Here is a 17,573-nt window from a genome sequence, read left to right on the forward strand (position 1 = left end):
GGCCTGTTTTAAGGAAAGAAAGGCCTCCTCTGCTTCGGGCGGCCACTCTTTGGGATTAGTACCCTTACGGGTGAGCGCGGAAATTGGGGCAGTCCGGGAAGAGAAGTGCGGTATGAAGAGGCGGTAGTAGCTGGCGAAGCCCAGGAACCGCTGAATGGCCTTCAACCCCTCCGGTCGAGGCCATTTCTCGATGGCAGACAGTTTCTCTGGATCCATTCGTAGGCCGGTCTGAGAAATAATGTAGCCCAAAAATGGAAGCGAGGTCTGCTCAAAGAGGCACTTCTCGTATTTAGCGAAGAGGTGATTCTGCCTGAGCCTGAGCAGAACCTGACGAACGTCCCTCCGGTGAGTCTGGAGATCCGGAGAGAAGACCAAGATGTCGTCCAGGTACACCACTACGCAGGAGTAGAGAAGGTCCCGGAAGATGTCATTGACCAACTCTTGAAAGACGGCAGGAGCGTTACAGAGACCAAAGGGCATTACCAGATATTCATAGTGGCCGTCCCGGGTGTTGAATGCCGTCTTCCATTCATCCCCCTGACGGATACGAACCAGGTTGTACGCCCCACGGAGGTCCAGTTTGGTGAAGATTCTAGCCCCCCTCAGACGATCAAATAACTCCGGAATGAGCGGAAGGGGGTACTTATTCTTCACCGTGATCTGGTTAAGGCCTCTATAGTCTATACAGGGACGGAGAGAGCCGTCCTTCTTTTTGACGAAAAAGAAGCCTGCTCCCGCCGGGGAGGTAGATTTCCGGATGAATCCCCTGGCCAGATTCTCCTCAATATATTCGGACATCGACCGGGTCTCAGCAGCGGATAATGGATAAATACGCCCACGGGGAGGAGTAGTACCAGGTAACAGGTCGATAGGGCAGTCGTATGGTCTATGAGGGGGTAGTGTCTCTGCCTCCTTTTTATTAAAGACATCAGCATAAGACCAATAAGGAATCGGAAGTCCAGGTAGATTAGCTGGGGTAGGAGAAGGACGGACGGGATGGACGGGAACCAGACAGGTCTTATGGCAGTCCTGTCCCCAGCGAAGGACTTCTCCGGTCTGCCAGTCAAGCACGGGTGCATGTCTCTGGAGCCAAGGTAGACCTAGCAAGAGGGCGTGAGAGAGTCCAGGCAGAACATGAAAGGAGATACTCTCAGAATGCAGCATTCCCACCTGCAGAGTAATGGATTCGGTGATGAGTTGGATGGGGCATGGTAAGAGACCCCCATCCACGGCAGCAACAGACAAGGGTACAGCCAGAGGTTTGGTGGGGATGCGGTATTTCTCTACCAGGGACTGTGAAATAAGATTCCCGGCTGCTCCAGAGTCAAGTTGGGCTAGTTCGAAATAACGGTTCTCCCCGCAGACGATTGAGACTGACAGCAGCAGAGATGGAGAGGATTTATTCTTGTCTAGGTCGACCTCTCTGAGCGAACCTAGACACAGGCGTTTCCCGACCTCTCCGGGCAGGCACGGATCCGGTGCTCCTTACTGCCACAGTAGAAGCAGCTCCCCTCGGCACGGCGTAAGTCCTGACGGGTTTTGACCATCTTGGTCTGGTCAACCTGCATAGGCTCAGGAGAGTGTACCTGGGGAGAGACGGATTTCTGAAAAGTAGGAGCTAGACGTGGAAACCTCCTCTCACGGGTGACCTCTTTGGCACGCTCCTGGAACCGTAGGTCAATCCGGGTGGCAAGAGTTATTAGGTCATCGAGAGTGGTAGGAATGTCCCGACCGGCAAGTTCATCTTTAATACGGCCGGACAGACCCTCCCAGAAGACGGATACCAGAGCGTCGTTATCCCAGGCCAGCTCCGAGGCAAGGGTACGGAACCGTATGGCATATTGGCCCACGGTGAGACTTCCCTGACGGAGGCGTAGCAGTGATGATGCGGATGAGGTCTTCCGTCCGGGTTCGTCGAAGACTTTCCGGAAAGCCATGAGAAAGGCAGGCAAGTCGGACACCAGGGGGTCTCCTCTCTCCCATAGAGGATTTAGCCAGGCCAGGGCCTCCCCGGTGAGATGGGACATGATGAAAGCAATTTTGGCCCGGTCTGAGTTAAACTGGTGGGACAGGAGTTCAAAGTGCAGGGTGCACTGATTTATGAAGCCCCGAGCCTGGGCGGAGTCGCCTCCGAAGCGAGGAGGTGCAGAAAGCCGGGGTCCGGGGTAGGATACCATGGTATTAGTGGACAGCGGAGCTGCCGGATTGCGAGTCATGGCACTGGCGGAGGTTGCTGGCGGAGCAGTCAGAGTGTCCAGGCGAGAATTGACATTCCGCAGGTGACCCAGGATGGACTCCTGTTGGGACCTCTGACGGGACAGTTCATGACACAGGTCCGAGAGCGAGGGAGCTTGGGTGCCACCGGGTTCCATGGCCCGAGCAAACTGTAACGGGTCTGGGAGGCGGAACCTCTGAGCTACTATACAAGGGGGCGGTCCTTGTAAGGGAGCGGGTGGCGACCAGGCAGGCAGTCACAGCAGGTGACCGGGACAGTCTCTAGAAGAACGGGCAGGAGGTCATGGCAAGTGACCGGGGCAGTCTCTGGATGAACGGGCAGATGGTCACGGCAAGTGACCGGGGCAGTCTCTGGGTGAACGGGCAGATGGTCACGGCAAGTGACCAGGGCAGTCTCTGGGTGAACGGGCAGATGGTCACGGCAAGTGACCGGGGCAGTCTCTGGGTAAAGGGTTGGTACGACCTGCGGCGGCTGATGGTAGACGTGAGCTCCCAGGTGAGCAGGCGAGAGTCTCTGGATAAACGGGTGGTCACAGCATGTGACGGCGGAGCCTCCAGGAAGACCAACAGACAGGCGGCAGATGAGCGCTCCCAGGTGAGCGGGCAGAAGTCTCTGGACAGGCGGGTGGTCACAGCACGTGACGGCAGGGCCTCCAGGTAGGCTAGCAGACAGGCAGCAGATGAGCGCTCCCAGGTGAGCGGGCAGGAGTCACTGGACAGGCAGGTGGTCACAGCACGTGACGGCAGAGCCTCCAGGAAGGCTAGCAGGCAGGTAGCAGATGTGCGCTCCCAGGTGAGCGGGCAAGCTGGTCCTTAGACAGACTGACAGGAGTAGTAAGGCAGACCGTCGGACCTCAGGCTAGCAGGCAGGTAGCAGAATATCAGGCAGGAATAAGACAGCAAGCTGGCAGGAATCTGGCAGGTATCTGGCAGGTAACTGGCAACAGGACCTGAGGGCTGAAGCAGAGTAGTGAACAGTGCAACAACATTGCTCGGGCACCTCCATTTTGGAGGAGGTGCCTTATATATGGTGAAGTCCTCCGGCCATTGGCCGGGGACTCCTTAGGACGGCGCGCGCGGCCCCTTTAAGAGGGAGGGAGAGGGCGCGCGCGCCCTAAGCACAGTGGCCGGGAAGGAGCGCGCGCTGCCAGCAGAGCGGGAGGAGGACGCCGGGCACGGAGCAGAGAGGTGAGGGGAACAGCGTCCCTGCCTAGCAGAGGGCAGGGACGCCGGCGCTACACATTCGAATAAGATGACGATCATCCCGGTCAGTGGAGAGTTACTTTCCCCCTCTGCCGGTCTGTAGCTTTGCTGTCCCCAATGTCTGCTGCTTGACCTTGTTGTAATGGACTGCCATCTTTGAAATTGTAAGGATGGAGGCAACATGACGCTCACTGTATCCCTCTGCTAGTGAAGCCAGAATTGAGCCCTTCTTTTCCTCACTCAAGACTTTACTTTTCAACTCCTTTGGCATGGTTAAAAGTTATTTTTTCATTCAAATTACTTTTGGGCTATTCCTAGCACTTGTTTTGCCATCCAGCTTGTCCTATTGCAAGAGGATTGTAAAGACCACAGCAGTGTTTTTTATCCTTTCCCTCGTTACATAAGATTTGGTTCAGGCGATCACCTAATCAGAAGCACATTAAGTAGAATGAGGTGGACTGAGGTTGGAATTCAACTGACACTGGAATGGAATGGCTGTCAGACATGTACAGATGGTGAATTTTAGAAAACTGTTCAGTGGTCTCTTAATTTTTGCCAGAGCTGTGTATAAAGATATATATATACAGTACAGACCAAAAGTTTGGACACACCTTCTCATTTAAAGATTTTTCTGTATTTTCATGACTATGAAAATTGTACATTCACACTGAAGGCATCAAAACTATGAATTAACACATGTGGAATTATATACTTAACAAAAAAGTGTGAAACAACTGAAAATATGTCTTATATTCTAGGTTCTTCAAAGTAGCCACCTTTTGCTTTGATGACTGCTTTGCACACTCTTGGCATTCTCTTGATGAGCTTCAAGAGGTAGTCACCGGAAATGGTCTTCCAACAATCTTGAAGGAGTTCCCAGAGATGCTTAGCACTTGTTGGCCCTTTTGCCTTCACTCTGCGGTCCAGCTCACCCCAAACCATCTCGATTGGGTTCAGGTCTGGTGACTGTGGAGGCCAAGTCATCTGGCATAGCACCCCATCACTCTCCTTCTTGGTCAAATAGCCCTTACACAGCCTGGAGGTTTGTTTGGGGTCATTGTCCTGTTGAAAAATAAATGATGGTCCAACTAAATGCAAACCGGATGGAATAGCATGCCGCTGCAAGATGCTGTGGTAGCCATGCTGGTTCAGTATGCCTTCAATTTTGAATAAATCCCCAACAGTGTCACCAGCAAAGCACCCCCACACCATCACACCTCCTCCTCCATGCTTCACGGTGGGAACCAGGCATGTAGAGTCCAACCGTTCACCTTTTCTGCGTCACACAAAGACACTGTGGTTGGAACCAAAGATCTCAAATTTGGACTCATCAGACCAAAGCACAGATTTCCACTGGTCTAATGTCCATTCCTTGTGTTCTTTAGCCCAAACAAGTCTCTTCTGCTTGTTGCCTGTCCTTAGCAGTGGTTTCCTAGCAGCTATTTTACCCTGAACGCCTGCTGCACAAAGTCTCCTCTTAACAGTTGTTGAAGAGATGTGTCTGCTGCTAGAACTCTGTGTGGCTTTGACCTGGTCTCTAATCTGAGCTGCTGTTAACCTGCGATTTCTGAGGCTGGTGACTCAGATAAACTTATCCTCAGAAGCAGAGGTGACTCTTGGTCTTCCTTTCCTTGGGCGGTCCTCATTTGACCCAGTTTCTTTGTAGCACTTGATGGTTTTTGCAACTGCACTTGGGGACACTTTCAAAGTTTTCCCAATTTTTCGTACTGACTGAGCTTCATTTCTTAAAGTAATGATGGCCACTCATTTTTCTTTACTTAGCTGCTTTTTTCTTGCCATAATACAAATTCTAACAGTCTATTCAGTAGGACTATCCGCTGTGTATCCACCAGACTTCTGCACAACACAACTGATGGTCCCAACCCCATTTATAAGGCAAGAAATCACACTTATTAAATCTGACAGGGCACACCTGTGAAGTGAAGACCATTTCCGGTGACTACCTCTTGAAGCTCATCAAGAGAATGCCAAGAGTGTGCCAAGCAGTCATCAAAGCAAAAGGTGGCTACTTTGAAGAACCTAGAATATAAGACATATTTTCAGTTGTTTCATACTTTTTTGTTAAGTATATAATTCCACATGTGTTAATTCATAGTTTTGATGCCTTCAGTGTGAATGTACAATTCACACTGTACATTCGGAGCTAGCTTCTACAGGCCAGCCTTCATACAGGGGCAAGAACTTTACTATATGCCATAGTACTAAAGTTTTGCAGTACATCGTAAAAAAAAGATCAAACGATCCCAGGTTCAAGGCTAAAAAATAAAGTAAAAATATTTTTTTTATAACTTTTTAAATAAATAAAAGATTGAATCAACACCCCTGTTCTTTTTCTCAATTCAAAAATAAATAATAAAAAAATGCTATAAAAGGTAAAAAAAGAAAAAACGAAACTCCAGAATTGGTGTTTTTAGGTCGCTGCACCTATAATGCAATAACATGCAATCAAAAATCCATAGTACATAGAATTCATTTAGCAAAGGCACAAAAATAGACCGGATGGGGGTTACTCAGAAATGTGTCAAGTTATGTACTGCATTATTATGGAACTAAACAGTATAAAGATATATTCTTCTCTTTTTGCACTGGTGTGTTTTGCAACAAATTCATCAAAGTGAGCGCACTCTGTTTCTAAGATGCACATATACACTTCTCAAAAAAATAAAGGGAACACTTAAACAACAGAATATAACTCCAAGTAAATCAAACTTCTGTGAAATCAAACTGTCCACTTAGGAAGCAACACTGATTGACAATCAATTTCACATGCTGTTGTGCAAATGGAATAGACAATAGATGGAAATTATTGGCAATTATCAAGACACACTCAATAAAGGAGTGGTTCTGCAGGTGGGGACCACAGACCACATCTCAGTACCAATGCTTTCTGGCTGATGTTTTGGTCACTTTTGAATGTTGGTTGTGCTTTCACACTCGTGGTAGCATGAGACGGACTCTACAACCCTCAGAAGTTGCTCAGGTAGTGCAGCTCATCCAAGATGGCACATCAATGCGAGCTGTGACAAGAAGGTTTGCTGTGTCTGTCAGCGTAGTGTCCAGAGGCTGGAGACGCTACCAGGACACAGGCCAGTACACCAGGAGACGTGGAGGGGGCTGTAGGAGGGCAACAACCCAGCAGCAGGACCACTACCTCCGCCTTTGTGCAAGGTGGAACAGGAGGAGCACTGCCAGAGCCCTGCAAAATGACCTCCAGCAGGCCACAAATGTGCATGTGTCTGCACAAACTGTTAGAAACCCACTCCATGAGGGTGGTATGAGGGCCCGACGTCCACAGATGGGGGTTGTGCTCACGCTTGGCTTTTGCCACAGAACACCAGGATTGGCAAAGTCGCCACTGGCGCCCTGTGATCTTCACAGATGAAAGCAGGTTCACACTGAGCACATGTGACAGACGTGACAGAGTCTGGAGACTCCGTGGAGAGCGATCTGCTGCCTGCAACATCCTTCAGCATGACCGGTTTGGCCGTGGGTCAGTAATGGTGTGGGGTGGCATTTCTTTGGAGGGCCGCACAGCCCTCCATGTGCTCGCCAGAGGCAGCCGGACGGCCATTAGGTACCGAGATGAGATCCTCAGACCCCTTGTGAGACCATATGCTGGTGCGGTTGGCCCTGGGTTCCTCCTAATGCAGGACAATGCCAGACCTCATGTGGCTGGAGTGTGTCAGCAGTTCCTGCAAGATGAAGGCATTGAAGCTATGGACTGGTCCGCCCATTCCCCAGACCTGAATCCGATTGAGCACATCTGGGACATCATGTCTCGCTCCATCCACCAACAGACTGTCCAGGAGTTGGCGGTTGCTTTAGTCCAGGTCTGGGAGGAGATCCCACAGGAGACCATCCGCAACCTCATCAGGAGCATGCCCAGGCGTTGTAGGGAGGTCATACAGGCACGTGGAGACACACAATACTGAGCCTCATTTTGACTTGTTTTAAGGACATTACATCAAAGTTGGATCAGCCTGTAGTGTGTTTTTCCACTTTAATTTTGGGGGTGACTATAAATCCAGGCCTCCATTGGTTAATACATTTGATTTCCATTGATGATTTTTGTGTGATTTTGTTGCCAGCACATTCACCTTTGTACAGAACAAAGTATTCAATGAGAATATTTCATTCCTTCGGATCTAGGATGTGTTATTTGAGTGTTCCCTTTATTTTTTTGAGCAGTGTAATTAATAAATATATATATATATATATATATATAATATACACCAACATACATAAAAAAGTTTGCCAGATTTTAGACTTCAATAGGGGACTGGAGTAATTATAAAATAATTACAAAATTCAGTATTAGGACCAATTTTAGGGTATGTGCACACGTTGAGTATTTTGTGTGCAGAAATTTCTGCACCATCTCTGCATCTCTTGGCACGAAAGCGCGTTTTGCCTCCTTTTTTTTTCAGTGCATTCAATGGGTGAAAAACGCAGGCAAAAACACACCGAGAATTGACATGCTGCATATTATTTTCTGCACCAAATCTGCAAGTCAAAAATGCTCAACGTGTGCATGACACTTCAGGTTTCTCATTCACTTTGCTGGCATCAGGTTTTGCTAGCAAATCTGCATGGCAAAAACACACCAAAAACACACCAAATCTGCAAAGTGTGCACACAGCCTTACTCCAGAAAAAAGGTGCAAAAGCGATGATGTATCTGCCCCTTTTGTCTTGTGTTTTGTTGTATTTATTTTTACAGAGAACTGATTTTTTCATCGGTAAAAGATGGGGCTGCTCCGGGTTATGGCTTTCACATGTGCGCTCATTGAAATATTGATGTTAAATTTCCCCCGGCCGATGCTCTACACACCTGCGGATGGAAATGAAACCGATTTTTTTATACTGTCATGTGACCCTAACCTGAGACAAAATTGCACAGTAATTGTCCTTCGCGGTGGGGGGCGCTTCGGCCGCGGGACCCTCTGACCCCACCCTGATTGTTTTTTCCCTTTACGGACCCTGTCGTTCCAGTTTTCATTTCCGGCACATTGATATATCGGTGTCTTCTTTGCCGCAGTGTGAGCCAGCCCTGACAAGCTACTTTCTTTCTTTCTTTCTTTCTTTCCCTCTCTTCCATTCATGCATTAGATATATAAGGAGCAGCTAAACACGAGAATAGTGTTAGTTGCTATGGAAACTTGGGCAAACGACAATAAATTCAGCATTTATGAAAATCCTCTGAAGACTCTGAAGGAATTTATGAAATACAGGAGGGATTTTATTAAAGACAAGAGTGACGTTGTCCACCTCTTCTCGTACGTAATTTTTGTAATCCGTGGAAATCGTCTGCACGCCGCCTGTATTTTACATTGTGTTCTATCCATCCTTGAAGGCTTATTATTATTCCCTTCCTTAGGTTATGTCATCGCTTAATATCCAAGCTCCCCTTTCATCCTTTTTTCCTGCACAGTCGCACTCCAGGCCACAACTTGCATCTGGCCCCATTGGCTTGTATAGTCGCCCTGCAGCTGGCAACCGGGAAGGCCGCGGTGCAGAGGAAAAACCATGCTGGGGCGGCCCAGCTCTGAATTCACTTTTTGGCCCCTATATTTTCAGGATTGGTGTAGGTCCCAGAGTCTGGACAACCAGTGATCATTTAGTGATGGCCAATCCTAGCAACATGCCATTACATATTTCTTAAAAAAGGAACCTTTCTTCGGAACATTACCTTTGGTTTAAATGAGGTTTTTCAATGATGGATGCATTTTTTAAGTAATTTATTTTCAATATCAATATTTATATTACAAAAACAAATCTTGCAATTTTTACACTAAATGCTATGTATGTTTCTGTGCAGAAAACGTTTCAGTACTCTTGATAAAAAGGCAGGATTACAATGACCTATAACACCTCTATATAGAGTAATTAACACATGATCCATCATTCACAATAGGGGATGTCACAGCTCACCTCCTCCTCCTCCTGTGCAATGACTGATAACACCTCTATATACAGTAGATAACACAGGATCCACCATTCACAAGAGGTGATGTCACAGCTCACCTCCTCCTCTTACTGTACAATGACTGATAACACCTCTATATACAGGTGATAACACAGGATCCACCATTCACAATAGGTGATGTCACAGCTCACCTCCTCCTCCTGTACAATGACTGATAAAACCTCTATATACAGTAGATAACACAGGATCCACCATTCACAATAGGTGATGTCACAGCTCACCTCCTCCTCCTGTACAATGTCTGATAACACCTCTATATACAGTAGATAACAGGATCCACCATTCACAATAGGTGATGTCACAGCTCACCGCCTCCTCCTGTGCAATGACTGATAACACCTCTATATACAATAGATATCACAGGATGCACCATTCACAATAGGTGATGTCACAGCGCACCTCCTCCTCCTCCTGTACAATGACTGATAACACCTCTATATACAGTAGATAACACAGGATCCACCATTCACAATAGGTGATGTCACAGCTCACCTCCTCCTCCTGTACACGGTGACTGATAACACCTCTATATACAGTAGATTACATAAGATCCACCATTCACAATAGATGATGTCACAGCTCACCTCCTCCTATACAGTGACTGATAACACCTCTACATACAGTAGATATCACAGGATCCACCATTCACAATAGATGATGTTACAGCTCACCTTATCCTCCTCCTGTACAGTGACTGATATAATCTCTATATAAAGTAGATAACACAGGATCCACCATTCCCAATAGGTGAGGTCACAGCTCACCTCATCCTCCTCCTGTACAATGACTGATAACACCTCTATATACAGTAGATAACATAGGATCCACCATTCACAATAGGTGATGTCACAGCTCACCTCCTCCTCCTCTACAATGACTGATATCACCTCTATATTCAATGGATAACACAGAATCCACCATTCACAATAGGTGATGTCACAGCTCACCTCCTCTTCCTGTACAATCACTGATAACACCTCTATATACAGTAGATAAAACAGGATCCACCATTCACAATAGGTGTTGTCACAGCTCACCTCCTCCTATTCGCTGCACAATACCTGCACAGATTAGAGCATGCCTAGAAAACTCTGTCTGTCTGTAGACGTCAGTCAGTTACATACAGTCTGTTGCTGCCTATGTTCACCTGGCTGTGGAGAAGTCATCTGTACTGGATGCATAAGTCTAACATTAGTGTTAGTGATCAGGAAGTTTGAGTCTAATATTAGGTCTAGTGACTAGTTTGAGAATATAGAGAGTTTAAAAAAAAATTTGGGAAAAAAACATGGATTAAAAAAAATTAACAAAATTACCATTTTATAGCATAGAACACTGTAAATGGTCCTGTAAATGATTGCAGAATAATAGCTGCTGAAAAAAAACAACGCACTGCATACGGATGTCATACGGATACTATGTGAGATAAAAATCGCATTGTACTCACTTGACACTCGTCCTACTTTTCAGGAACAACATCGGACTGTCTTTATTCTCGCAAATCAGTTTGAGACCTAACAGTCCATTACAATTGCGTCTGACTCTATTGCCTTCATAATTACTGTGATCGCTCTTTCATTTTTCTTACTTTCATACTTTCTTTCATTTTCCCTTTTCTTTCATTTTCCTTCCTTTCTTTTTTTCTTTCATTTTCCTGTCATTTTCCTTTCTTTCATTCTTTCTTTCATTTTCCTTTCTTTCTTTCATTTTCTTTCCTTCCTTTCTTTCTTTTTCCTTCCTTTCTTTCATGTTCCTTTTTTCTTTCATTTTCCTTCCTTTCTTTCATTTTCCTTTCCTTCTTTAATTTTCTTTCCTTCCTTTCTTTCTTTCATTTTCCTTTCTTTCTTTCTTTCTTTCTTTAATTTCCCTTCCTTTCTTTCATTTTCCTTTCTTTCTTTCTTTCATTTTCCTTCCTTCTTTCTTTCATTTTCTTTCCTTTCTTTCATTTTCCTTCCTTTCTTTCATTGTCCTTCCTTTAATTTTCCTCTTTCTTTCTCTCTTTCTTTCTTTTCCTTTCTTTTTCTTTCTTTCATTCTTTCATTTCCTTTCTTTCATTTCCTTTCTTTCTTTCATTTTCCTTCCTTTCTTTCTTACTCTCTTTCTTTCTTTCATTTTCCCTTCTTTCTTTCATTTTCCTTTTTTTCATTTTCCTTCCTTTCTTTCATTTTCCTTTCTTTCATTTTCCTTCCTTTCATTTTCCTTTCATTCTTTCTTTCATTTTCCTTTCTTTCTTTCATTTTCTTTCCTTCCTTTCTTTCTTTTTCCTTCCTTTCTTTCATGTTCCTTTTTTCTTTCATTTTCCTTCCTTTCTTTCATTTTCCTTTCCTTCTTTAATTTTCTTTCCTTCCTTTCTTTCTTTCATTTTCCTTTCTTTCTTTCTTTCTTTAATTTTCTTTCCTTTCTTTCATTTTCCTTCCTTTCTTTCATTTTCCTTTCTTTCTTTCATTTTCCTTTCTTTCTTTCTTTCTTTCTTTCATTTTCTTTCCTTTCTTTCATTTTCCTTCCTTTCTTTCATTTTCCTTCCTTTCTTTCATTGTCCTTCCTTTAATTTTCCTCTTTCTTTCTCTCTTTCTTTCTTTTCCTTTCTTTCATTCTTTCATTTCCTTTCTTTCTTTCTTTCATTTCCTTTCTTTCTTTCATTTTCCTTCCTTTCTTTCTTACTCTCTTTCTTTCTTTCATTTTCCCTTCTTTCTTTCATTTTCCTTTCTTTCATTTTCCTTCCTTTCTTTCATTTTCCTTTCTTTCATTTTCCTTCCTTTCATTTTCCTTCCTTCCTTTAATTTTCCTTCCTTTCTTTCATTTTCCTTCCTTTCTTTCATTTTCCTTCCTTTCTTTCTTGCTTCCTTTCTTTCTTTCTTTCTTTCTTTCATTTTCCTTCCTTCCTTTCATTTTCCTTCCTTTCTTTCATTTTCCTTTCTTTCATTTTCCTTCCTTTCTTTCATTTTCCTTCCTTTCTTTCTTGCTTCCTTTCTTTCTTTCATTTTCCTTCCTTCCTTTCATTTTCCTTCCTTTCTTTCGTTTTCCTTCCTTTCTTTCATTTTCCTTCCTTTCTTTTCCTTCCTTTCTTTTTCATTTTCCTTCCTTTCTTTCTTTCATTTTCCTTTCTTTCTTTTATTTCCTTCCTTTCTTTCATTTTCCTTCCTTCCTTTCATTTTCCTTCCTTTCTTTCATTTTCCTTCCTTTCTTTCTGACAATTACAAACTTTTAATTTAATTACTGCCATGTAAATTATTCTTCAAGGGGGAGTCAGTTTGAAAGCAGCCGAAGTGGAGCCGCTTATATCGGTGGAGTATGCTCTTTGCAGAAAGGAGGCGGAGTAAATGAGGTAGGTATAGAAGAAAAAAATTCCCCTCCATTAACCCATATCAATATGTAAAATCCTTCGGTTTTGTCTTCCTGGTATTCCACTCCCTGTGTTTTCCGCTGCAGCCAAGTGAACTGCTCAAATGCTGAATGAAGCAGCTCTTTCTTTCTCTCTCACAGCATGAAATCTCAGCGCTGTCTGAAGCACCAAATAGACCCTGCCAATTAATCACCAGTATACACAGGGTTGTCTATGTAAATGCAGTTACGAATCTTTGTAGCTTCCAAGATAACTTTTGTTGCAGCAGCCATTTTTCAAAATGTCACTATTACTAAATTACCAAACTTTTTGTATCGCGAAACTATGGATAATTTTACATTTTGAGTGGAAAAGTAGAATGTAGGATTCAGATGCTGGGAGGTACAGTATGTGTCATATAGGCAAAAGGAAGGGGGAACTGAGGGGCATAGATTTATTCACTGCATAAGAGACATAAGGAGTGAGCACGTCAGACAATGGCCTAAATACAAGTAAATGACAAATATAGAACAGCCTCCAGACACTTCTCTCTTCTCTTCTTAGTTCGGGAGGACGGATATCATGGCTATTACACTGGCGCAATCCCTGGCTCATAATTTAGGCATTTTCTCAGATAAGAAGAAACTGCGGAGAGGTATGTAATCTAAATGTACCATCTGTATTATGTACTGGTCCATAAATCCACAAATAGGTGCATGTAAATGTATTACTGATCCTGTACTGATCCTGAGTTACATCCTGTAGATCTTTTATTATAAAAATGAAAAACATAACAATAATAATAACAGAAACATAACAAAATTAATAACCACAAAATAAACAATGTAATGAACTGGTCCAGCCGCTCCCTCTCTCCTCACACACATATTATACATATATACAGAATAATAACTACTTACACTGTGACATCTGGTCCGGTTACCAAACAAATAAATAATAACAATATAATAAACAATAACCGACAAAATATATACAATTTTTTTTTTAAAATTAATATAAAATAAATACTATCTATACAAATATATACAATACTAAACAAAACACCCCACACTCAAGCCCACCAGTCGCAACCCCGGCACTGACCTGAGAGCTGGTCCTGCGTCTCATGCCTCAGTCCAACGTCCATAGGCCAGATCAGGCAGTGCCAGTTTTTCACCCAAATACCCAGTGTCCCAAAGCCCCACAAGATGAACCCACTTCCCCCCCTTTTCCCACCACCCAACCTAACACCTACACCCAAATCCATATCCTTATATACAATATATACAGAAACAAGCAATACAATAACAAACAATACAATAACCACAACTGACAAAGCCCAAGTTCGGCGCCTGCAGCCCTACATCACTGTCTACTGATCAAAACAAAACAAAAATCTATGGTGTCAGCAGCAGCCCACCTCCAGGAGAGGAGATGACCAGACTAGGGCACACTAAAAGAAAAGCCCCTCAAGAGGAGAGCGGCTCTTCGTGTACCCAGTCTCTCATACTCCAGAGAACGCACCTTCACCAGGTCACCGAGTATGGTCCTAAACACATCGTCCACTGGGAGGATTTTCCGTTGCGTCGATACTAAGCAGCGTGCGTTCCACATGTGATACCTAACCACTGCGCTAACTAGAAATAAGGTGCAGCGGTCACGACCACCCAGGTCCCCGAATGCTCCATAGGCCCATTCCGCATAAGAGAGACCGGCCAGCCGGGGCCAGCCAATGGAGGCGCCCACCCTGTTGTACACCTCTGTGTTAAAGGGACAACGAAGCAGGAAGTGGTCCATGCTTTCCAGCATGGTACCACAATGCTCCCGAGGACAGTTCCTGTCCTCAGAGCTCCTACACTTCAGATTGTCCCTCACACACAGTTTCCCATGGAAGCAGCGCCAAGCCAAGTCCCAAACCTTCGAGGGGATCCTGATAGAATTCAAAAGATGCAGACCCACCCCAAGATCCCGGACTTGGGCAATCCCTGAGCGCCAGAGGCCTCTGAAAATGGGTCAACAGAACCCTTTTGTCAAGGAGCTTCCTTGGCAGAGTCCTGACCTCCCACATTCCCAGACCCCACCGGCGAATTACCTTCAGAACCACGGTAGCGTAAGCCGGGAGATGTCCATGCGGTGTGCGTAGATCCTTCACTTGCCCTCCTGTCTCCCATTCTTGGAAGAAAGGCTGAAACCATCCCCTACAGGAGAATACCCACGGAGGAGTTCTCTCTTTCCAGAGGTTTGCAATATTGATCTTAATGAAGGTATTCATAAGGAATACTACAGGGTTGACCATACCCAACCCTCCTAGTCTCCTCGTACAGTAAGTAACCTCCCTCTTGACCAGGTTCAGTCTATTCCCCCATAACAGTTGGAAGAACAAACTGTAGACCCGAGTCCAGAGAGGCTCCGGCAAGATGCACACACTGCCCAGATAAATCAGCAAAGGGAGCCGGTAAGTCTTGATCAGGTTTACCCTTTCCCTTAGGGTCAAAGACCAACCCTTCCATTGGTTCACCTTTTGAGTGGCGATCTCTAGCCTGCTGTCCCAATTTTGTTTGGGGTAATACCCCTGGCCAAATTCGATGCCAAGAACTTTTGCAGAGACGTTGGGTCCTGGAAGGGTGTCCGGGAGATCAAAAACAGGATCTCCTCCTCCCAGCCAAAGACTCTCACACTTATCCCGGTTGATCTTAGACCCGGATGCCTCCGAGTAGCGATTTACCTCTGACATCAGCCATTCTGCCTCTCCATCAGAGGAAACAAAAACGGTGACATCACCGGCATATGCCACCACTCTCAGAGTGGCTTCTGGTGCTGCCATCCAGATCCCAGCCACCGGTCCACGCTCCACCCTCCTAAGAAGTGGGTCAATCGCAAACACGTACAGCAGCGGACTCAAGGGACAACCCTGGCGAACACCACATCCAATCCAACCGTTCACAAGCGGGAAACTCTCTGCCCAAGCATACAAGGCCTTAAGCCAATCAACAAACCTCCCCAGCAGTCCATACCTCAGAAGGACAGACCAGAGATACTCATGATTAACCCGATCGAACTCTTTTGCCTGGTCCAATGACAGCATGTACCCCTTCCAGTGGCCAGCCCTACCCTGCTCCACCGCCTCTCAGACACAGAGTACAGAGCAATGCTGGGCTCCCGAAAGGAGTCGGGGCACAAATTTCACCAGCCGATTAAACAGCACCTTTGCCAAAACCTTCCTGTCTGCATTGAGAAGCGCTATGGGACGCCAATTCTCAATGCAAGATGGGTCCTTACCCTTTGACAAGATGATCAGGGCAGACCTCCTCATTGACTTTGGCAGAGTGCCAGAGGAAAGACACTCAATGAATACCTCAGTCAAGAGGGGAACCAAGGCATCCTTAAAGGTCTTATAGAATTCAGATGTTAAGCCACTTGGACCGGGAGATTTCTTTAGGGCAAGCCCTTCAATCGCCAACTTAACCTTATCCTCTTCCCTGATCATCTCTGTCAAAACGCCAAGAGAGGCGTCTACCCCTTGTTCGGGGATGGCTTCAGCCAGAAAAGTCGACATTTCATCCCAATCCAGATCCCTCTTCCCCAATAGGTGCGAGTTGAAGGATCTGACGACCTCCAGGATCCCTGATCTGGATCTTTTCAGGGACCCCACAGTGTCAACCAGTCCTGTAACAACTTTACTATTCACTGACATCTTGCAGTTTCTGTAAGGGTCGGGCGAGCGGTACTTCCCATAATCCCTCTCAAAAACCAAAGATGCGTGTATATCATACTGACACCTCATTAGCAAAGATTTCACTCTGGAGATCTCCTCGCGGCTACCTCCAGTTGAGACAAGATTCTTGAGTTTCCTCCTCAGGCCCTGATACATGCGATACCTGTCCAGGCTCCTGAGGCTCGAGAGCTGGCGGAAGAATCTCGCCACCCTTTTCTTGAACATCTCCCACCACTCTGACTTACTACTACAAAGATCCAGTAAGGGTACCTGGCTCTGAAGAAAATCCTCAAAGGACTGTCTTATCTCCACTTCTTCCAAGAGAGACGAATTGAGCCTCCAAAAGCCTCTTCCCATCCGAGGGGTCTCTGTAACATTCAGGGAAAACAAAATCAAACAGTGATTGGAGAACTCCACCTCAACAACAGATACTTCTGAAGAGACGGCTTCCTCCTTTAAATAAAACCTGTCTATCCTGGACCTACAGTTACCTCTATGATAGGTGAACCCCTCGTGTCCTGCGGTGTGCCAGATGTGGACATCCACCAGGCGAGCCTCACTAGCTATACTTTTAAGGGCGACGCTATCATAAGTCAGCTTTTCACTGGAACCTCCTCTATCCCGGGGCCTCATGACAGTGTTAAAGTCCCCTCCAGAAACGACCTGCCGACTCATAAAAAGGTAGGGCTTGATCCTCATAAAGAGACACTTCCGGTCCCACTTAGATTGGGGACTATAGATGTTAATGAGCCGGAGCTCTTGTCCCTTCATGAGGACATCTAATATCAGGCACCTCCCAATTTCTAACTCAATAACCCGTCGGCATTCTACCTGTGCGGTAAAAAGGACCGCCACTCCGCTATACGGCTCGGCCGCTAGAGACCAATAGGAGGGCCCGAGTCTCCACTCCCTATTAGCTATAAACACCTCTGCCATATTTGGCAGCCTGGTCTCTTGCAAAAAGAAAATGTCAGCTTCAACCTGGCTGAGAAAATCAAAGGCCGCAAATCTAGCCATATTTGACTTAATGCTGGCGACATTAATGGACGCCAGTGTCAACGGAGTGGGTACCGCCATCATTGGTGATTGAGTTAG

At 45.5% G+C, this 17,573-nt stretch overlaps 1 protein-coding gene across 4 annotated transcripts in view; it reads left to right on the forward strand.

Moving 5' to 3' along the window:
- Positions 1-17,573, forward strand: part of ADAM22 (ADAM metallopeptidase domain 22) — a 312,368-nt gene that overhangs the window by 206,045 nt on the left and 88,750 nt on the right. For all 4 annotated transcript variants that reach the window (XM_073677446.1, XM_073677443.1, XM_073677444.1 and 1 more), the window contains exons 11-13: positions 8,568-8,734; positions 12,682-12,766; positions 13,328-13,418. In XM_073677446.1, the coding sequence (XP_073533547.1) occupies positions 8,568-8,734; positions 12,682-12,766; positions 13,328-13,418 (343 nt within the window). The remainder of the gene's footprint in view (positions 1-8,567; positions 8,735-12,681; positions 12,767-13,327; positions 13,419-17,573) is intronic.

Source organism: Phyllobates terribilis, unplaced genomic scaffold (genome assembly GCF_046119375.1).
Source record: "Phyllobates terribilis strain yellow unplaced genomic scaffold, ASM4611937v1 Scaffold_4__5_contigs__length_816908805, whole genome shotgun sequence".
Lineage (NCBI taxonomy): Eukaryota > Metazoa > Chordata > Amphibia > Anura > Dendrobatidae > Phyllobates > Phyllobates terribilis.